Below are 22551 nucleotides of genomic sequence, written 5' to 3'. Positions count from 1 at the left end.
GGCTCTGATTAGAAGATCATTTAACCTCTCTGTCACCGTGCCCAGAGTCAGGAGCCTGATTGAATTTGCAGAAGGCCTCAGTTGGTACCAAATGTTTATTATGCAGTCGAGCAATTATTTCTCCTCCTCCTGCCAGTTCCAATAGACGCGTGTAGGCTCGTGCATGTGTGAGTGGTTGTTTATACCCGCCCTTGCTCGGCCCGTGATCACGTTGGCTGACCGTGAGCCCACAGAAGTTTAAATTCATTAGCTCTGGAAGAAAAGACCTCGTTTTCTCTGTTGCAGCTGGGAAGTTTGTTGAGAAAACAGAAAAATAGGGTGAGTATAGCAGCTGTATCGCGGCTGTAGTCCTGCTGTGCATATACAGTATATATAATATCATAATATAATTAATAGGTGCATGGGGAAAAGTCAAACGCAGAAGTATAAAAAGTGAACATATTTATTTTCTGATTTCCGCCAGCTGGGATGTCCTAAACGTTCTGAGGCACAGTCTGGGCACGGCCACAACAGATTTTTAAAATACCTCCAAATCGGCTCCAGATGTGGAGTAATCAGCGTAATCACCAGTCACAAACACAAAAGCTCCACGTTGCTGCTGATGGAGAGACGTTCTTCAAGTGTGAAATCTGATAACCGGCCAAAGCTACTGCAACCGGAACCGGGTCGGTGCGCGTGACTCTGCGCTGACGTCGGGACGCGGCCTGATTAGTGGCGGTCGGTGTCTGCGGCCCTGGCCCTGCCCCTCGCTGGGCCGTAATTACACATTCCTCCGGTCCCGCTGCAGCTCCATCACATTCGCGTCTGTCCCGTTTGAAGCAGCACCGCTGCGCCTTCTCGCATCCCGCGCACGATCCAGCACCGGGAACCTCGCGGCGCCGCGTTTCTTTCTTCCAGCCCTTCGCTGAAACCCCTCTCATCCGATGCATCCGCGCGCGCTGCTCCTCTGCTCCCTGCTCGGAGTCCTGCTCGCCCGAGGTAGGTCACCTTTCTGTAACGACAATCTGCACACAACTTTGGTCAACGCTCATGTAAATGACGTGGGCGCGTGAGACCGACGCGAGTGAGGGTCGTTATTTCAGCCGTTCAGGTGATTTGAAGAGGATTCAAGGTATTTGCAGGACGAATAAAAGTTATAGGAGAGAAAGAGGGAGAGGAGCGGAGGTGATGAATTTGTCATAGGACTAGTTTGGGCATGTGATGAAACTACATGGGCGCATGAAAGTAGCAGCTTCATGTCAAGGCATTATTCAGATAAGATTAAATATATTGTTTCATGTAGTTTCATACATGAATAAAAGCAACAAAAGCTGCAGCTTCAATAGGAAAGAAGCTCCATTTTTAAGTGCATTTATATATAATCATTTATCAAACTGTAGCAGGTCAACAGATGTCAGATATTAATATACAGCCTCGTAATTTTCATTTAGCCACAACTTTAGGCCTCTGACTTTGATTCATTGCATGTTAACAATTTCTAAGCACAAAGTGTTAAATGACGCATCACATGACCAGAGTGAAGCGACTGAGGAGTCTCACTGCTCGCTGGCGTCTCCCCGGTCTAGACACATGGGAGCGTGCCCACAGCCCGGCCACCGGGGTGCAGGTTGGCCCGTGAAAAAAACAGTCTGCTCACACGATCAGCCGAGCCATTTTAAAAGCTCAGCCTCGCAGATGATGTGTTGATGGAGTAGACGGCCGGGTTCTCCAGCGCCCGGCTCATTAAGTCTTGTTTACATGAGGTGTCTAGACACAGGCAATCCGTGCGCTGCTCTGCCAAGCCTGAGTGGCCCCTAACAACCAGCACCAGCATCCAAGATGGAAATCAGCCCTCTGCAGACAGACAGTACATCACAGGGAGACAGGGCCGTGACCAACTGCATCTACGGCAACAGATGCTTTTTCTCTCTCTCTCTAAATGAAACAGCGCCACACACGTTTTTAAGGCCCTTCTGCTCTTTCAATTTAGCCCAGCGAAGCAGCAGACAGCGGTGGCGGTGGAATGACTCTGATGCTTAGTGGGTTGGAGTTAGTTATCAGCTACTGTGGGGAGAACAGAGCACTGGGAGCAGCTGGAGGGTGACTCATTCCTGTCAACTGGAATGGGAGGACGAGGGATTTCATGCATTTCCACATTATTAACATTAAAACTGTTTAGTCATAGTCCCTGTGCATAGAACCTTCACAGACTGAGTGCTGGGTTAGTTCATCCAGCTGCTACCAGGTTTATTGCCCAGAGGATGCGTCAGACTTGCAGAAGTGAGTGGTGAGTGGTGAGTCAGTTCGTGCGGTTGCCTAATAATGAACCCGTATCCACTCCATTCTGCTGGTTTAATGATCCTTTATGCAGTAGTGGTGGTCACACTGACTCCCTGTGCTTTCCTGCATCTTGCATCACTTTCCTCAGAAAACGCCTCCGTCTGTTCCGAGGAGCCGCTGTTAGAGCAGACCTCGCCTGGCTGTGGCCTCCAGGCAGCTCTCCAGAAAGGTGGAAGCGGGACTGTGGTTAAACTTAGGTTGCAGTACAATAATACTACTAATACTCACAGTAAAGTCAGACTATCTGTAACGACAACTGCTCCCGCCGCTTCGTCTTGGTCGCCCTGATTTAAAAGTTCTAATAAAATTCCTCGGGGAGACGCAGCAAATCTGTAAAAACCAGGACGTTTCAGACGCTCGTCCGAATGTGGCTCCGCTATCTGAAGCCACTGACTCCTGCCAGACGCTCGTACTCACACAGATGGATTTGATCAGGCCATTTCACAATCACTTTTCCCAATACTTCAGCACAGTCAGACACTAACCGGCAACAACTCGTATCTTATTACAGAGGATCAACTAAATTTATTTCACGGTAAGTTTGTTTTCTCTGTTCGGCTCCCGGGGGGCTCATTGTTAACAACAATTTGGCAAACTGATAAGGCAACGAGCCGAAGGCAAAAAGAGTCCACGGGGCCGATCCGCCAGAGCTCCTTGACGCTTGGCAGATCACACGAACCGCAGACGCACCAACGCACTGGATGTGATTGCGCTGCCTGATTGTTTACAGAGGCGAGGCGTCGCACAGCCTCTAATCCTCGCGAATAAACAGCCGGATCAACACAGGCTTGGTTCTGTGCAAAAACATATCCATCATTCACTGACTTTGGCAAAATAAGCCTCGGGGGACTTTAGAATGCCAGACTTTTGTTTTTGCATCATTTGCAGAAACTCTGGGCAACTTGCCCTCGAGGACAATGGCAAGATTTTCCTTTTGTTTGGGTTTAATATCCACATCATAACCATAATTCTTTTAATTGGCTAAGTCAATTTGTCAATCACCATATATTTTGAGTGAAACAGTTTTTGACTCCTATAAATAAATAAACAACTCTTGATATTATAAGCCTCATAAAAACTTCTGTTATTCATTTAGCTTATAACCACACAGACTGTGAATGTGCTCTTGAAGCTCCTCATGCGCATGCAGACGTGTGCTACTGTAGGTGAGGTGAGGCGCTGCTGCAGAGCTGGACGCCCTCGCTGTCACCGCAGGCTCAGGGTGGGCGCCCGTCTGCTGCCCGTCTGGGGGGGGGGGGGCATGAGGGCGCAGCCGTTAACACCCGGGTTCTGTCTGCGATGCAGGTGCGGAGCCGCTCTCCGTGTCGGACTGCTGCAAGGACGGGCGGCAGCGCGGCAGCGAGAACCAGGACTGCTCGTCCCTCCCGCTCATCTCTGAATCCACCACCTGCAGGTAAACGCTGTGCTCCCCCGCTGCTCACGGACCCTAAACGGCCACTTAGAGGGCACGTCTGGGCTCCGTTCAGGCGCCCAGGCCATTACTGTAACGGCTGCAGCCTGTCAGAACCGCCGCTCTATTGCTCCGGCTCTATTGGCCCGCGGGGATTGGGCCCGTGGACCCTGAACAGGTGATGGCTTTACCTCGCTCCTTTAAATCTCCAGACACATTAGTCTCTTCACGTGAGAGCAGGAAACACTAATAGTGATGGGATAATAACGCGTCTGCTGGTAACTCTAGAAGGTGTGCTGCCACAGATTTAGAGCTCGTAAGCCTTAAAGAGCTGCTGCTGTGAACACGACTGGCAAATCCATTCACCGTGACCATGCAAGTAATCCCAAATTTGTCCGAATGGGAAAGGGCAGAGGTTTGGGGGATGTGGGCATATTTTTGGAACGGGGGGATGTGACAACAGGCTGTTTCAAAACCCAGGAAATACCTTGGAGGTGAGTGGAGGGAGGCAAAAACAGGAAATGTGAACGATTAGTTCAGACACCAAACAGAAAAAAAACACTGGAGAGAGAGTGAGAAAAGAAAAGCGCAAAACAAGCGTGACTGTGCCCTTAAAAGGGTCTGTGGAGGATCTGTGGAGGATCTGTGGAGGATCTGTGGAGGATCTGCACGCTCTGACGTGAATTTGAAATCCACCGTAGTTTATGTGGAAAGAGAGATTTCTGGTAAGAGTTGACGATAGAGAGGGTTGTTGGAAGTGGAGCAGCAGAGGTGAGGGGGCGGCGGCTGAAGCTTTCTGTCTTGTAAAGCAGCAGTGCGAGCGGATCCAGGCCAGACAGACACAGACGCCCGCTCTTAACTGATTGGACCCAAACATCCTAAACAGAACAAGAAATCTGATCTGAGGGAAACATCGCGATGCTGCATTTCATTGATCTTGATGGAGACGGTCTCTACAAACACGTCCCATCGGTAACGTGACTCCGCTGAGGTCGTGTAAACTGTGGAAACTGACACTCAGTGGTCAGCTGTTCCTTACTCTCCCAGGACACGTATCTTCAAGGGCGGGTTTGTTTTCTGATATTGTTCTGAAGACAAAATTCCTCCAAAAAGCCACAATCCAGCTTTGACTAAAGACATGTGGAGGTGGACAAATGCTTTTTTGCACGTTGTGGTTGGAGCGAGGACTGAAACAACAGTGCAAGGCCTCGGGGGGAGATGCTTAACACAGTTTAAGGTCAATGATGTCACTGTTGCGAAACACAGTCCACTTCCTGTGCCCTCCTCCGAATCCAGACAGTGCTTGCTCAACCCACTCGCACATGCACTTTCAGCTCGGCAGCTCTGGGATCCCCGCCGGGCGCGCCCCAGGCTCATTTTAATGGGCTGCACTTGAAGGCAGCGTTGCATCGGGGAGGTTGTTGATGGAGCTGAGGATAATGAATGCACCACCTGCGCGTTGTGTTTCCCTTTGCAGGATAGTGCAGGAGCAGTGTTGTGTAAAAGCGCTGGAGGACAACATGTGCACCACTGGTATCAACATGGCTAAAGACCAGGGAGCCTGCGATTCTCTGCTCGCCAACAGCTGCGAGACCAAGACTACCAAGGTGTGTGTGTGTGTGTGTGTGTGTGTGTGTGTGTGTGTGTGTGTGTGTGTGTGTGTGTGTGTGTGTGTGTGTGTGTGTGTGTGTGTGTGTGTGTCACTCTGGGGAGGACCTGGGCTTGTTGCTGTCAGGCACATTTGGAACTCAGCCTCTTCTTCTCTTCTTCCGGCTCACGTCCAAACTCTGAGCTTTCTGCAGGTTTTGATTTCCCTCCATCTCAACCCGCAGCGCGCCCGTCTTCTTCTTTTCCCAGCATGCTGCGCTTCAGCACGGGGGGGGAGCGAGTCAGTGCACGACGTGCTCCTGAGGAGCGCCGGCGCGTTAGCTAGTCTTTACATGAACGTGTCAGGGAATTCTCAGATAAGTAAATTAGAGTCAATATTCAAGGGCGTGATTGTGTGTTAGTGAACAGGACCTCCAGCTCTGGGCTCAGAATGAGGAGTTGAAAAAAAATACCCGCAAAAACTTTTTGCACATGCAAATGCACCTTCAACTGAGAGTTGAAGGTGCATTAATATTCGGCCAAAAGAGGGTGAGCTTAGCAGAAAGACGAAGTGAAGGCCCAGACGTGAGCTGTGATTGGTCCAACTCAGTTTTATTTAATAGAGTTTATTATTATTGAGTCTCTTTAACAGAAGAAGCCTGAAGCAGCACCAGGCTCACGGTGGGGGGTCATCTTGGAGAGTCAGACTGATTCCGTCATCACATTGAGATGATGATGATGATGATGGTGATGATGATGATGATGATGATGATGATGAAGATGTCATCTTGATCCAGACCTCACTGAGCAGCTCGTGGCCACTGGTACAAAGCTGCTGTTGAAGTCTTTGCAGGATTTGTGGCCTGTGTTCAGACCATGTTCCATCCACACGCCACTCGTCAGATTTCAGGTGTCTCCCTCTATTCCCTCGTTGCCCTGAGTGAAACGCTAACGCACTCCTCCCCCATCTGCATCTCTGACTGACGTTACCAGGTTGCTGTAATGATTGATGGAGCATGTTATCAGCCGGAGGGGGTGATGATGTCATCCCATCACTGTCTTTTGTGGGCCGCTCGCTGCCGTTCTAGCTCCGTCTGCCTGTCTGAGCCCTGTCACTCGTCTCTATCAGCCTCCCTTTCTCTCTGGCTGCTTGATTGAGAGGGCGGCTCTCTGTCTCAATCGCCTCATTGTCGTCTGCGAGTCCACAGGTCCGGCTCTGCGGTATTTTACCACGCAGCATCCCTTCCTGCAATCTTCATGCAAAGTCCTCCTCTGTGTTGCTGATGTGTTCTGCCATTGTTCTGTGCAGATGTGCTGTGACTGCTGCCTCCTGGGGAAAGCGGCCCAGGAGCAGGGCCAGGCCTGCGATCACAGCCTGTCTGTGGGCCACCAGTGTGGCCTGGTGTATCACGCCTGCTGTGTGAAGAAGGACAACCAGAGCCCGGCGCAAACTGAACGTGGGTGAAAAGATAAGCAGCATGAATAAGAGTAGAAAGACGCACATACACGAAGTCTATCAAATGTCAAACGAGGGGCCTGAGATGGCGGAATAAACGCGAGCCTGTGCTGCCCCCTGGTGGAGGCCTGAAGTCAGTGCGCTACGAGCGTCTGAACCAGCGTGTTTGTTCTGTCTCTCAGTGCCGAACAAGGATGGAACTGCGGAAGATGACAAACCAGCGTTAAATGATGAATGTGATGGTAAAGTATAGGACGACAAACAGCCCATTCTACGCTTCATCCCTGCGGAGGCAACAATCAAACGTTTGTTTTGCTCCATCAGGTAAATGCGCCCATCAGTGCGTCGGCAGTGGCACGTGTGCCTGTTCTAAAGGCTACAGGCTCAAACCGGACGGGAGGAGCTGTGAGGGTGAGTGGCACCGTTGGTCCTCGCCCGGCGAACTCAGACACCTCCTCACCCCCCCCATCTCCCCCTCGCAGACATCAACGAGTGTTTGCTGGGGTCCGGCAACTGTCGGGTCGGCGAGCGCTGCATCAACACGGAGGGCGCGTTCCGCTGCCAGAGGGAGGTGAGCTGCGGCACGGGCTACGAGCTCACCGACAGCAACCAGTGCAACGGTGAGTGGGCGCCGGTGCCTTCGGCGGACGGGCGCCGCGGAGCCGCTCACCGCCGGCCTTTGCTTTGTGTTCCCGCAGACATCGACGAGTGTGAGGCCGGGTTCCACAACTGCGGCCAAGAGTTTGTGTGCCAAAACACCCAGGGCTCCTTCCGGTGCCTGCCCAAGGTCAACTGCGGGTCCGGCTACATCCAGGATGCTCTGGGCAAATGCATCGGTGCGGTCACACGGAAAACCCCGAGATAAGACACAGGTTTGACCCAGAACGGTCCCTACACGAGCTCTGTGCTTTCAGACATCAACGAGTGCCTCAGCCAGACGGGCCCGTGCCTCCGAGGCCAGGTTTGCATCAACACCGTGGGCTCCTACAAGTGCCAGCGGAACTCGGTGAACTGCGGCCGCGGCTATCACCTGAGCGACGACGGCACCCGCTGCGTGGGTACGGCCGCGTCTGCAGCATCGCTCTGCGCGGAGCGATGCCGCAGACGCTCACGCTCTCCGCCTTTGCCCCCGAACCCGCAGACGTCGACGAATGCAAAGGGCCCGAAAGCGCGTGCGCCGGTCACGGCTGCGTCAACACCCTGGGCTCCTACCGCTGCGAATGCGAGCCGGGCTACGTCTTCAACAGCATCGGCCGGCTGTGCGAGGGTAAGAAGCCCCGGCCGCACGCTCTGAGCGCTGTCGCAGCGACGCCTCTCACATCTGGACCTCCCGTTAACAGACATAAACGAATGCAGGCACTACCCCGGCCGCCTGTGCGCCCACAAGTGTAACAACGTGCTGGGCTCCTACACCTGCAGCTGCACCACCGGCTTTAAACTGGCCAGCGACGGCAGGAACTGCAACGGTGAGACAGAGCGCGCGTGACTTCGCGCCTCAGAGCCCCGGGTTGACGCTAAAAGCCTGTGTTCCTGTGCAGACCTGAACGAATGCGAGGACAACCCCTGCAGCCAGGAGTGCGCCAACGTGTACGGCTCCTACCAGTGCTACTGCCGCCGCGGCTACCAGCTGAGCGACATCGACGGCATGACCTGCGAAGGTAACCTCCCTCCGCCGCCTCAGTAGCGTCCTCATTCACAGCCTCCTTCTCAGTGTGCGCCGCTGCCTCGTCCAGATATCGACGAATGCGCTCTTCCCACCGGAGGCCACATCTGCACCTACCGCTGCCACAACAGCCCCGGCAGCTTCCACTGCTCCTGCCCCGCCGCCGGCTACACCCTGGCACCCAATGGCCGCAGCTGCCAAGGTGAGGCGCCCTCTGAGGTGAGGCGCGGTTTCCAGCTGCGTCGGCGTTTTTCAAAGCGGCACCTTTTCCTGCTTCGTGTCTCAGACGTGGACGAATGCGTGACGGGGAGCCACACGTGCACGGAGAATCAGACCTGCTTCAACATACAGGGGGGGTTCCGGTGCCTGGCCTTCGAGTGTCCGGACAACTACCGGCGCGCCGGCGAGACGTGAGTACCCGGGTCGCGGTCGTTGTAACGAGCAGAACCCTCACGCGCGCCAACGCGCAGCAGTTCCACACGGTTCTCGCAGCCAGAGCTCAGCGCAGGCGCAGGCGCAGGCGCAGGCGCAGGCGCAGTCGCAGGCGCAGGCGCAGAAGCAGACACAAACGCTGGAATGCTGGAATGACCTTATCAGAGTTTGGCTGTAGCATGATGGATAAATGCACATGGGTCCATTTGGACCGAGTTCTGTACGTCCACCCCCGTTTGGAGGCACCAAAACCCTCTCGCATGTCGGCCTTTAAGGCATCAGGCTGCTGAGACCGGCGTAGCCTCCACTTGCATGTCGTGCACGGCCGATGAAATTCACACCTGGTCTCTCTTTCTCTCTGCCTGTTCCGTTCTGTCCCCTTTCCCTCCTGCCCTGCCTCCCCCCCTCCCCCTCCTCCCCCCACCCTTCTGTTTTTGCAGCCGATGCGAACGCTTGCTTTGCACTGAGTCTGTCGAGTGCCCGGCCTTGCCCCTGAGAATAACCTACCACCACCTCACCTTCCCCACCAACATCCCCGTCTCCACCAGCATCTTCCGCATGGGTCCCTCCAGCACGGTGCAAGGCGACGACGTCCAGATTCTTATCACTGCCGGCAACGAGGGGGGCTTCTTTAAGACGGAAATGCTGCCCGCTGTCGGCCTGATGTCGGTGGCGAAGCCCTTCGACAAGCCACAGGACTTTGACCTGTCTCTGTTGCTGAAGCTGCGTCGCCACGGCACAGTGACCACATACCTGGCTAAGGTTCTGGTCTTTATTACCCACGAGGAGTCCAGGGTCCCCTACAACCCACTGCTAGAATAAACACGGCCGCTGTGTTCTGTAGGGTACCACACGTTACCACAAACTAGCCAAAACTTCTAGAAATAAGGAATACTATGACAGCGTAGCGTGATCATGTAGTCTAGACCATGGTGTAATCTAATTTTATAGTTTGATCTAAACAAAAGTGTCAAAATCTAAATGCATGTTGAATATGGGATATGTATTAAGACTGGATGAGAAATAAATCGTGCAATAAACACAAATAGAATAAACATAGAATAAATAAATATAAAACAAATCTAAATTTAAAAGTGCCAAAGCGTTTTATGGATTAAAGCCCAACATTAAGTTTTGCTGTTCATCACTGTTTCATGGTGAGACACGAGCCCGGCCGCTAGGTGGCGCTCTAGGGCAGCGCGAACCACAGAATGGAAATGGTCCAAATGCGCCTACAGCTGAATGTAATTTGATGATAGTTGCATGATAAAGTCGGACGTTTTGCAGTATTTTATGGTTTATGTGCTGCATGAACAGTTTTCTATTAAAATTTAAATAGAAATAACACATGTTCAAGTCAATTCCAGTTCTCGATAATGGCACGTTGTGGGGTTTAATTGGATGCAGCAAGGGGAGCAGCTGGGATGTGAAGCCGTGTCAGAGCAGTTCTCCACAGCAGACTCAATGTTTGTGAAGACAGAAGCCAACAAGGCTCAAATCATCTACATATAAGACCCCTCAGTTGTTTGTATTTGCATACCTAATAAACGATCCAATGATTTATAACCTACAGAGTAAATATTCCCCATTGATAGTAATATAATAATTAATATTCTCTGCCCCAGTCAAAAGCGAGCCAGGCCTTTTAATGCACTGATACTCCCACTTCCCAAACATCAGTTACCTTGAACCACAAATCCGTCTTTAGCGGCCGTTCCTCTCATGCACGTCTCTCTGGCTCCTGTTACAGTTCAGGCTGTAATGTGAAATGCACAGATTTCCACTGCATGCTGTGGGTGCAAACCCCAAAGCAGACAGATAATCCCAATGACGGCTGAGTAAGTGACACACGATGGGATGCAGTGGCGACGCTGAGGGGAAATGTGCACCAGCAGGAGCGAGTATAAATAGCCTGACATGCTGCGAGGCTGCTGCCCGACGACTGCGGCTTATAATAACTGTAAATTCAGATGTCCCGCGTTCCTGCTGTCCTGAACTGTCAGGCCAGTAAGGATGCAACTTCTGGTCCCCAGTGGGGATATCCTTAAAATAAGAACACAGTGGCGCACAGGAGGTTTTTTCCTCCCCTTTGACATTGAGTTATGGGGCTTTGGGCTCTGGCCGGTGGTCTGAACAATTTGTGGTGCAGCAACATCACCGCGCACAGAATGAATGATGCCCTGCAGTGTTTATGTTGGGGCGTTATCAATGTGCAGACTATAAATAATAATTACCAAAAAAATAAAAAGCCCGAGGCTTGACCAGAGGACTTTCATCCAAAAAGTCTTGTTTTTCTTTCTGGTCTGAAACTATTGGGGTTTTTCTCCTGGGCCGGGACACGTGAGGCCTGCGTGTGTGAATGCACACGGGCGGCAGCATGCGCCTGCACGTTCAGCATGCAAACACACACAGACACACACGCACACACACACACTCTGTATTTTAAAGTGGCTGTTGTACGTACAGTACAGTAAAGGGGCGGTTCAACCTGGGTCATTATCTTCTCATAAATTTACTCTCTCCCTCAAGAGAGCTTTCACCTCGTCCTCCAGAGCCTCGCTCTGGTCTTTCTGCAGCTTCGGCAGTAGTATTATAAACTAGGAGAACATTTTGTGGCTTTGGCTCGGGTCGAGGCAAAACTTGGACCCGCCCGCTAATTGCTAATTACAAGCCCCTACCCAGCGGTGGCTTGACTTTTAGTCAGGGGCTTCTCTCCTCACTCTCCAAGAAAAGAAGCCCGCAACCCCGCTCCGGGCCCCGGGCTCCGGGCCCCGGCTTTGAGCTGCAGCCCATAGGTCCCCGAGCAGCACGGGAGCCCCGCGGCCGTGACTCACGCCGTTAGCTCCACTCCTACATGGCAACTCGTCTGTTTTTATAAGCCCGTGTAACCACGCACTGACTCGTCTGCCCTGTGAAGACAAAGCTTCAATTTAACATCTCCAGCGTCAAAGTCGGGGCTTGTGTTTTCCTTTGAAAGCCATGATCACTACTTCCTGATTGTTTCAGACCTGCGGTTGATGCATGAGGTGGTTAATGCCTTAGGAACCTCTCTCAAAGTCTTACTTAACAGACAGGTTGTGAATGGTGATACTTCAGGTGGTGTTAGCTTTAGGAGCCAGCAGAGGCCCTTTGTTCACTATGACCTGTCACTGATTAGTCTGTGGAATAAACAAAGCCCTAAATAATAGGATGAGAGCTGCCCCGGGGAGAGGCCGGGGAGTTGTCTAGTCACGTTGCTCACAATTTAGGACTCTTTTAGAACACTCCCTTGCCCAATAAATCCTCCTCAAGAGATTATCTGCTGTGAAGCCAGGGATGCGCTGCAAATCCAAATATTTTCCTGAGCAGGTTGTGGATCATTCTCTGTGAGTGTAGTAATTTATTTCCCACACAGCTTGACATCAGGACGGCATCAATGGCAGCGCAAGTCTCCACAAGCTCCGGAGTGTGGCTTCGGCGTGAGCTTCGGCCGTTTACGGTTTATTATTCTTCCAAACCGCATGGCGTTTGATTGCTTTTGATGCCGGCGCCCCCGCCGGCTCGTCCGTGCGCGTATTGTTTGTGCAGCGGTCCCGCTGAGGGTGCCCTGTTGTGGTGTGAGCGCAGACTCTGAAGGCCTGACAGCCAGAGGCCATGCCTGCCTCCGTGTGCTCTCTTGTTCCTCAGGCCCGAGCGCTCCGACACCGTGCGCTGCGTCAAGTCCTGTCGGCCCAACGACGTCGCCTGCGTTCTGGACCCCACGCATTCAGTGGCCAACACCTTCATATCCCTGCCCACCTTCAGAGAGTTCACGAGGCCCGAAGGTAGGTACAGCACTGTCTATTCTGGCCCCGAGAGACTGTTACAAACAACACGTTTAAAGATGAGCGATAAGTCAGTTTGTTTTAATTCCTTTCGACTCCGTTATCGGCTCCGATCTCGGCGCTCCCTTCAAACGCACTTCCCTCAGCTTGTCAGAGTGCATGTGACTAGAGCAAACGACCTCCTCCATGTTGGTCTCCGTGCAGTCCAGGCTTGAACTGTGGCGGCTGCGTGTGAGGAACCACTGAATCACTCGCAGACGCTGACGGCCGACGAGCATCTATTGGCAGCGACTCGTGCTCAACGCGGCGGCGGGTTGAGCTCCTGTCATTTTCCATAAGCTGTGAGTTGGGGTGTGAAGGACTTCAGGCCTGAGCGGCTTCAACCTCGCCGTGACCCCAGAGCTCGCTGTCGCCCGCCTGTCCTTCGGCCGCAGGTGAAATCCCAGCTCACGGTCTCATCTGCCGGCAGAAATCGTGTTCCTGAGGACCACGGTGGCGGCGTACGCGTCCTACCACCGCGGCAGCTACGACATCAAGTTCGACATCCTGGAGGGCAACGTGCACGGCGCCTTCGACGTCATCAAGCGGGTGGAGAACGGAATGTATGTGGGTGAGTAGAGAGATCTCCCTCTTTGTGTGTGTTGTCGTCACAATGAACTGGATTTTGAGCGCCTGTGTGCGTCATGTGCAGTAACTGCTCGGTCCTGACGGAGCCCTGCTTCTGCCCCAACGAAGATCTGGCATCACGCTCCGCAGTCCTGAGGTTAAACAAAGTACCGTTTAATTTGCTTATCCCAAGTGGATCGTTACTTTCCACAATAAGTCATGGCCGGTTTAATGAACAGGAACCGGGCGTATAAATCTGTGCTGCGTGTAAATATGCATGAGCAGCCGCAGTTCACCAGCAGGTCATCGTAACTACCTGCTCAGCAGCCGCCAGCATGCGGAGGCGGCAGCACGACTCTGCAGCACGTGTTTGGGCTGAAGCCTGGATTCTGGTGCTGACCCGAGGGAGGATGGGGGCGTGAGTCAGGCACAGGACGCGTCGCTGGGCCCGTGTAGGTGTTTCTGTTTGGGTCGTGTGCAGAGATGAGGCAGAGGAAGGCCAGCGTCTTCTCTGCTCCTTGTTGACGGACGTCGAGTGGCCTGTCAGCGCGCACATCCGTCTTCAGACTAAGAGGCAGGCGTGAGGAGGCCACGAGTGGCTGTCACCGCCTCTGGATCGCGTTCCTCGCTCGTCTGCTGCTGCAGAACAGAAGTGTTCAGTCAGTGTTTTAAACCAGCAGCGATTCCTTTTAATTACACTCCGCTGCATTTTAATGGCATGTTTGTCTGTGCACATTTGTGTGAGGAGGCTTTAGAAGAAATTCCCTGTTTGTAGCGGTGTGTGTGTGTGTGTGTGTGTGTGTGTGTGTGTGTGTGTGTGTGTGTGTGTGTGTGTGTGTGTGTGTGTGTGTGTGCGTGCGTGTGTGTGTGTGTGTGTGTGTGTGTGTGTGTGCGTGCGCGTGCGTGTGCCTGTGTGCGAGTGCGCATGTGCGTGTGTGTGTGTGTGTGTGTGCGTGTGCGTGTGTGTGTGTGCGTGTGCAAAACCGCAGCCAGAGGCAGATAAAGTGTGAGACTGCGTGGAGATCGAAGGCTGCATCCAGTGAAAGAGGAAAGAAAAGGGCGACGTAATCCTGAGCGCTTTGCTTAATGTGGCTGAATGTATTGTTGCGTTTTCCCCACGCGAGGCCTCAGTGTCTCGCTGAGCATCAGAGCACTTAAAGCAGGACCACATGAAAGGAGCGGCTCGCGAGGAGCCTCTTCTCTCCCGGGCCCATTGGACCGGAGCGTGTCAGCAGCAGCCGCTCGTCTCGGCTCCGAGCCTCCGGTTCTGGTGGGCTCCGTTTGGCCCGCGGACGCGGCCGTTGCGTAAGCGTCCTCCGAGGCCCGGCTGACGTGTCACAGAGGAGAGCTCAGTTCCGAGAGCCTCCGGCCGTGGTGAGGAGGAGCAGACACTGAGGCTCCGCGGATGAACAAGTGCGTGAGCTCAGTGAAACTTGGCCTTCGTCTTTGGCCACTTTCTGTGTTTCTTGACAGGGACAAAAGAACAATTAGGAATCCCCAGAATCCACTGCTAACGTGAAAAGCGTCCTAAAAGGCGTGATTGGCCGACACGCTGCTCACTTACTCAGCACATAGCGGCATGCGGTGTGTGTGTGTGTGTGTGTGTGTGTGTGTGTGTGTGTGTGTGTGTGTGTGTGTGTGTGTGTGTGTGTGTGTGTGTGTGTATCATCCATCACCGGCTTTCCCAGCGCTGTCAGACGTGCATGACGACCCGGCAGCCTGACGCATCTGTGCAAACACGGCTCAGCACCATCAGAACCAATGCAGCACGTGCAGACGCCCACAGTAGCGCAGCGGCGACCGCAGCAGGCGCAGGTATGCAGGAGTGACATACATCACCCTGACACATCACGGAGGAGGACAAAGAGCGGAGGAATGCTGCACGCGTGCTGATACGCAGCGCTGTCATCCACGTTCTACTGGGGACAGGCTGTCTGCACAGCGCTGATAGTGGGATGATTGGTTTTGGCGCTCGGCGGGTGGTCAGACGGAACCTCCCTTTGCAAACACGCGCTCTGTGGCGCTGGCAGGAAGTGTGGGAGCTCGCACCCCGGTGGTCCCTGGGGGCCGCCTGCCTGATGAGCTGCCCCCGGGTCCAGCGTTGCCGTGGCAACCGTGGGGATCCACATTTTCCGCCTTGCACTCGTCGGCCGACGGCGAGCATAAATCCGCCGCAGAAAACAATAACTAGCCGAGCGTGGAATCAAAGAGTCACAGCACATGTTTAGTCATCCAGAGGTTCCGTCCAAATGACTCCTCTTCATGAGTAATTCATGGTCATGGAAGGTTTTAACTGAGCCATTAATCATCGCGCTGCAATTGTTTGTATTAGCAGAAGAGAGTTTATGAAGTTATATTTATGTTACTAGAAAGCAGCAGATAATAACATGTCTTCCTGTAATAACTCATTACGTCCTTTGGAGAAAGTGTAAGATTAAGATGCCGCAGCTGAATTCCATTCATTTTTTAATGCAGGTGAAACTATGCTTTAGTGGTTACGGCGTCCAAGCATCCTGTGCTTTGGTGGAGGACGAGCGGCCGGTTTGTTCAACCGGAGCGACGGGTGGAATGTGAGCCTCCTGTGTGAGGCTGTGCGGCTTCAGAGCTCCGGGCCTGTGGCTCCGGCAGGTCCAGGCCCACAGCTTCGGTCCAGGCCCAGGCCCGGCAGGCCAGGCCCGTGGCTCCGGCCCGGCAGGCCCGGCCCGGCAGTTCCAGGCCCGGCAGGTCCAGGCCCGGCAGGTCCAGGCCCGCGGCTCCGGCTCCCAGCGGTGCTGGGGAGGAGCTGAGGAGATAAGCAGACAGCCAGCTCCTCCAGTGTGAGTCGCTGTGGCAGAGATGAATCATCTGAGGCCGCAGCGGCAGCAGGCCCACCACAGCGTGCCAAGAACCCAGAGAAATCCATCGGAGCCCACAGCAGATTAGCAGACTTAATCAAAACAGGGTCTTCGCACCCAACAACCTCGGTGTCAAACGCAGTCCTCGCCTCGGGTGGTCCTCCTCCACCGCTCTGAGGACTCGTATATTAAATATTCTAATTACTCATCACTTATCTTCCCCTGTTTGGAGATGTATTTAATACCCATCATTATTCTCTGGAGTGATTTCAACAAAATGTTTAGCTAATCACTCTGTTTATGTACTTAGATGGAAAAGCAGATAAAATGTGTTTGAGAAGCTTTAAATTTGATTTAAACTGCAAACAAAGCGGGTTTTCCTCCTTCCACTCGCTTCTATTTTCTGCTCATAGCACTAGTTGCAGTTCTTCGCTCGGAAAGGTCACTTGCAATATATTGTAAAGGTTGTGGTAAAGATAATGGTGCATGTTATGTCATTTCAGCTGCCGCGGCCCGCAGCTGCTAAAACAGAGAGTCCGGGAAAAGAACTAAGCCATTCCCTCCGGCTGCTTTCAGTGACGTCACCACCCGGCGAGTGGCACCGTCCAACAGTGGCCCACGGGCCATTTCAGAGACCTGCAGCTATGAATCACTGTTAATGGACCTCAAAATACCAAGCCGCATGCGCTCCAACGAGGGGCCGCGCGCACGCGGGCCCCTCGTCGGAGCGGTCGGCGCCGCGCTCGGACCGCCGGACCCGACTGCCCGTCCGTGTCCCAGCTTGTAAACACGCGGGGTCGGACCCAGCGCGCTGACAGGGTACCGGGACCGAAACGGGTCGCTGCGCTAATTAGGTACCAAGGGAGCTAGCTAGCAGCTCCTCTGGCGCCTCTGCTGCTTCGGAGGACGCTCTCAGCCACTTCAGGCGCTCAGTAACGGCTCTTCGCTGCTCAGGTTTTGACCGTTCGGCTGTGGATCAGAACATGCACAGATCAGACAGAACCGTGTCCCGGTTACAGGAGCGTGCCCTCCCGTACCCTCTGCTTTGGACAGCACCTGGGCGCGTTCCAAGGGTTTCGCTGCAGCGAGCATGCACAGCGCCGCAACCAGCGTGTCATTATACAATACTGTGGTGAGGCCAGTGCATACTTTTCATTTGTCTCTGGTGTTAAACCCGTTCATTTTGGATTTTGTCATACACTTCCTCGCTGAGTTGCAGAAACCAGAAAACCCCGAAATTGTACTGTTTACATGTAACCCTTCAATATTTCAGCCCTTGTGGCTGTGAAGGATGACAAATGCCTTCTGGCACTGGCTCCACTTTGTTTTGTGGCAGTGTCTCTGCTACTGGCGTGCATTTTTTAAGGCTCTTTTCTACTTATGGGGCTCCTCCACGGTGGAGTGGAATGTTTGGGAAGCGTGACACGTTGTACAGCTGTTTGTTCGATGCTGCGTGATCACCTTCGCGTCCTGTTGTCCAGCGACGATGCCACAAACACGTCAGACCTCAGATGCGTGACCTTCTGAGCCTTTCACGGGTCAAAAAGCAAGTCTCAAGGTCTCCAACGCCTCCCTTTGTTCACTTGCGTGGGTCGGTGGCACGGCAGCCAATCAAAGTCAACCTGTCAGGAGGCTCTTGGCTGTTTGCAGCTCAGATGAAATCTCAGAGATGAGCATGTGGTTGTGGCTTCACCTCAGGTTCACTGGGAGTGTGTTGAGGCCCAACTGTGAGCCGATGCTTTCCTCTCGTCGAGGACACCGCCGAGCGTTTGATGGGAGGCTTACGGAAACACAGAATCATGATGTGAGGATTTCACCAGGGTCACACTCCGACTTTCATGTCAAGCTGCTTTGTACAGAATTGGGCAAATGAGGCCACATTTTAATAAGATAATCACTCCATTCATCCAGGCTGTGCAAACCCATTTAAACAAGGGTAGAAGTTGAAATAAACATCAAAATGAAATCACTGCAGAAACAGTGATGCATGTAGTTTTGCAGACACTGGTTGGTTTGTTATGAAACACCATGAGCTTCCCAAAAGCCCCAAATCCAAACATTTGAACTGAGGAACAGCGTTTTGAGTGAAGTGTCCAGTGTTGGGCGTGGGGCAGGGTTTCTGTTTGCAAGAAGGGATTTTCAGCGAAAACATGCAGTAACACATTTGACCTGAGCTACAGAGGCTTTAGTCACTATTATATTTATGCCAGAATTATTGTTACTGCAATTAAAGCCCCTTAATGTGGACTGGAACCCATTTGTCTGTGGTGGTTCATCTTCCTCATCTTCAAACCAGCCTTCCTCCTCTTCAGCCTGCCTTTGAGTTCGTTCTAGTCAGTTGGCCTGTGCTTGAAAGTTCACTTTCACAGTCAAACTCAGTGTTGCAGCTGTTAGGTTGAAGCCAAGGTTAGCGCTTTCTGACGGTGCTGACGCTTTGGAAACAATAAAACCTCAGAGCCGCTATCCTCCGCCGTGTGTCACTACGCAACACAGTCCCAAAACACCCAAACATGGGGGCAACCCTGGTAGAAGAGGGCCCCACGGCGCTCGCCTCCAAGTGCTTATCGGCAGAATCTCCTGGAATATGTTGTCTGCCCACAGGCTGAGGAGGACGAGAGAGTAAAAGAGCGAGAGAGAGAGAGAGAGAGAGCGAGAGAGCAGTTCGAGTCCCTCCAGCGATCCCCTCAGCGAGTCAAGGATGGATTCCAGGAGGAATGCCTCCACGGCTGCATCGCGTGACTGCGACTGCTCCCCTCCATCAAACACATGGGACTCATTTACCCCTGTGGCCCACGGGGACGGTGCCACGAACACCAGGCCCCTCAGCGAGGAAGAGAGGGAGACAAACGAGTGGGCGGGTGGATCCACAGCCAGACGCCGTAGTCAACGCCGCGGCCCCCGAGGACGCAGCAGATGGCGCGTCATGGGTCATCATCTGTCCTGCGGCGAGCAGCGATCAAGCGGGTTTTACTACTTTATTACAAATACCGCAGTGAGGGGGCTCGTAATTCAGACTGATGAAGCAGTGGTTTCTCATCTCCTGCGGTGAATTAAAAACTTGAGTCATGATACTAAACACTTGAGCACTTCACTGACTCAATTATGAAGAAGAAAAACACAAGGGGGATGTTTGAGAAAGACGCCGGCGCTGGTTGAAGGTGTGACGGAGCGACGGGCCGACCGGGTCCAGTGCGACGCGCTGTTATCGCTGTGCCTCTGTCTCTTCCAGGTGTCGTCCGCCAGGTGAAGCCTCTGATCGGCCCATTGTCTACGGTCTTGAAACTGTCCATGCGCAACTTGACGGGTCAGGGCGACTCCGGCCGGAACGTGATTAACGTCCACATTGTCGTGTCCGAGTTCTGGTTCTGAGCCAGTGGAGGTTCTGGACCGTGTGAAGACGCCCAGTGTCAGATCTTTTCACTTGGTCGTTGAGATTTTTATGGTGATTGTTGATGGTTTTTTTAGGCCAAAGGACACGAGCTGCCTCTGACGAGAGCGTTGAGGCTTGTTTGACCAGCTCAGACTAAAGTGCACTTGTGCGACTGTGGAGCTAAATGTCGACAATCTTCATAAAAACAACTCGTAACTATTACAAAAACAAAATTTTATTTTGAAATCAAAAGTGCATGCATTTAGAGAGGTCATCAAAGAATATGATGATTCAGTTGAGTGATATTCTTCTCCTTTGCTTTTGTAGCATTCACTTTTCCTTTCTCACTGTATACATTGAATGAGGTATGTGTTTTTATGGAATAAACATTATTTTAATTACAGCTTTTGCCCCTTCTTTACATGCATTATGAGCAACAACAACATATCACTGAGTTACTGTCCAGATAAAGCTTTTGAACTGGTGGCTGATCAGCTTCCACAGGTTCTTCTCCCACTGATCCGGGGTCAGACTGATTAGACAGCTGCAGTTGATCAGATCTGCATGTGTACGAACAGTCGTCGGCCTCATTTGACAATATTATTATTTTCGTCCCACTTGTCATGTGCTTCGTGCGTTTCCCATGTGTGATGCAATGTGAACAAACCAGGAACAGACAAGAGGCTTCGGAACACGCTGTGTCTAAAACCAGTAAATCATGTCAACACTCCATAATATGAGTAAGAGGCACATTTGTCCTAAGTTTGAATGTGGATTATAAACAGTGCATAGTTCTCTTCTAACCAAATATGTGTCTTAACATGTAAATACATGTGCTGCGTTTCATCACATTAGAGGTTGTGTATCGTTTTACATGCTGTGCCCAGGCTGTGGAAACGTGAAGTCACAGCCCCATGACAGGAAACTTGATTATGATAAATCAGACGTGTCAATATTAGCTAACAAACACAGACAAGAAAATGGAGCAGGCTCAGCCAGTCTAGGGTTTTGTTCAGTGCGGTCTGCGGAGCATCAGTTTCCATAGCGACTCTTGGACCTTGTTTATTTTTGCACTGGCTGATAACTCTGAGGGGCAGGAACTGCACACATGAACAGCTTGTCCTCACCGTTACCTCGGCGGGGATGTGCACAAGTTACCCAAGGTCCTCCATGCGCGCCTGCAAACGTGTTCACCCACGGCTTCGCTATCTCTGGTAGCGTGACCGAGGTGGAAGCAAGGGGGCGGCAGCCTGTAAAAGCTATCAGTGACGCAGAACTCAAGTCAAACACGAGGGGACGTCACACATTAGAGGGTGAAAAGGGCCAAACTGTGAGGCTGCAATCATCACTTTAGCCACGAGCATCCTTCTCCAAGGAATGAAGACGCATCTCTCAGCGGTTGTGATGCTGTTGCACATCTGCCCTGGTCACCTCTCTGCACCACTCATGAAAAGAGTCATTCTGAGCTAAAGTTCTTATTATGTGCATTGTTATTTCAAATGCACGTTCAGTCGGAGCAGCCGCTCTAGACGGAGTCAGACCCACGAACGAAGGGGCAGCAGGTGAGGAACACAGTCAAAGAGCCTAACGTTTGTCTTTATTCACAGTAAGTTACCTCAAAATCTGTGTCTGCTCCAATTTATACTGTGTAATTTGAAAGTTTCTATTTTAAGGCAGTAAGTGAACTTTAAATAGCCATTGTCGTGTCCACACTGCATTCCTACATCCCCAAAGACGCACGCAGTGAGGACATAAACGGCTGAACACGAGCAGCGAAAGGCCATACATGCAGACTGTGTGGGAGGACATTACCAGGAGCGGCCTGGCCGGCTGCGTCTGGACGGTCAGAGCGGCTGGAGCTGCAGTCCCTCGCAGTCTTACCAAACCACATACATGTGTGGGGACAAATGAGCAAATGCTTTCTGCCAGATTCTGCGTCCGAGGCCAAGAGGGAGCTGCCTGCGCCGGGAGCCGGTGTGAGTGAGCGGAGTGGGCCTGATGAGTGGGGCTAATGGGGGGGGGGGTGCTGTTTGTTGGTGTGCCCTCCTGTGGCACAGCGTCGGTCAGGCCTCTCACTACGTGGCTCGTGGCGGTTTCTGGCTCAGCCGGACGGGCTTTGGGGCCGGTGGGAGCCTGGCCCAGGGCTGGTGAGCAGACCGATCCAGACGGAGACCGGAGCACCTCCGGAGGCACGTGCTGGGCCCACTCCTGCTCTAACCCACTCCCTCTTTTTCCTGGCGTCCTCCCCCGGCTCCCACCGCAACACATGTTATAGGATATAAGTGAGTTCTTTTAATAAATTTAGGGGTATTTCTTTTTTTTCCTCTATTTTACAAACCACTGTTCCTCATTACCATAAACACAAAAATGTTTCTTTTAGATGGGTATGACCAAATGGCTGCGGCTTTGCTCCTGTCGAATTCTCGACTCTGCAGTGGAGTCCATATTTAGACAGATACTGAGTTAACTGCCCCTCATTTAGAGCAAGATGATATGTTTTGTCCAGATACCAGCTCAGTGGCATTAAGGCCTAATGCTATAAATCCATAAACCAAACACAAATACTCAGACTGTCACCACCGATGAGCGTGTTTCAGAGTCATCGAGACCTGGTCTCTGGGTGTATTTAAAGGTGCTCGAGTGGTGTTTCTCCTGAGTCCAATAGATGGCAGACACATACAGCACAAGGCTGAGGCAGACGCTGGTAACAACGGACGCCCCTGGACTGTCACCGCTCCGCGTTACAGCCGGAGAAACTACCAAGCAAAGACAAAGCAAAAAACATTTCTGCAAAAGAGACTCTGACTTTCTTTTGGCAATAAAATCTGACCCATCGCTGCAGCGGCTCCTATAGTGCAACAGTAAACTCATATAAGCGTCTGTCTGAACCTAAGGATGGAGATGTTATACTGGAGGAATGTCTGCTGGAGCGTTCAGCCACAATAGGATTGTAAATGACGGGCTTCGCAGCACAGCAGCGTTTTTCATGACAACCTCTTTAAAGCCCGTGTGATACGGACGTCTGTTATTGCCTCCGCTGCAATCAAGACCCTGAGGTTTAGGGTGATAG

At 52.3% G+C, this 22551-nt stretch overlaps 1 protein-coding gene across 2 annotated transcripts; it reads left to right on the top strand.

Moving 5' to 3' along the window:
- Positions 1-601: 601 nt before the first annotated feature.
- Positions 602-19884, top strand: fbln1 (fibulin 1). 2 transcript variants are annotated; one of them, XM_029154288.3, is made up of 17 exons: positions 605-978; positions 3625-3733; positions 5208-5337; positions 6627-6774; positions 6956-7015; positions 7098-7184; positions 7256-7393; positions 7472-7609; positions 7688-7831; positions 7915-8040; positions 8114-8239; positions 8312-8431; positions 8507-8638; positions 8723-8846; positions 12535-12671; positions 13141-13281; positions 19341-19884. In XM_029154288.3, exons 1-17 carry the CDS (start codon positions 924-926, stop codon positions 19478-19480), a joined length of 2055 nt encoding a protein of 684 aa, XP_029010121.1. In that variant the 5' UTR covers positions 605-923; the 3' UTR covers positions 19481-19884. The 2 variants fall into 2 exon arrangements, with proteins under 2 accessions (XP_029010122.1, XP_029010121.1); XM_029154289.3 differs by lacking the exons at positions 12535-12671; positions 13141-13281; positions 19341-19884 and adding an exon at positions 9309-11137 and having other exon boundaries at positions 602-978.
- The last annotated feature ends 2667 nt before the right edge of the window (positions 19885-22551 follow it).

Source organism: Betta splendens, chromosome 6 (assembly GCF_900634795.4).
Source record: "Betta splendens chromosome 6, fBetSpl5.4, whole genome shotgun sequence".
Classification (NCBI taxonomy): domain Eukaryota; kingdom Metazoa; phylum Chordata; class Actinopteri; order Anabantiformes; family Osphronemidae; genus Betta; species Betta splendens.
This window is presented reverse-complemented; position numbering and strand designations above follow the sequence as displayed.

Excerpts from the sequence above, each read along its gene's own strand:
- fbln1 (XM_029154288.3), top strand. The coding sequence starts at position 924 with ATGCATCCGCGCGCGCTGCTCCTCTGCTCCCTGCTCGGAGTCCTGCTC. Across the intron at positions 979-3,624 it reads CGGAGTCCTGCTCGCCCGAG|GTGCGGAGCCGCTCTCCGTG; the intron begins GTAGGTCACCTT and ends TCTGCGATGCAG. Across the intron at positions 3,734-5,207 it reads TCTGAATCCACCACCTGCAG|GATAGTGCAGGAGCAGTGTT; the intron begins GTAAACGCTGTG and ends TTCCCTTTGCAG.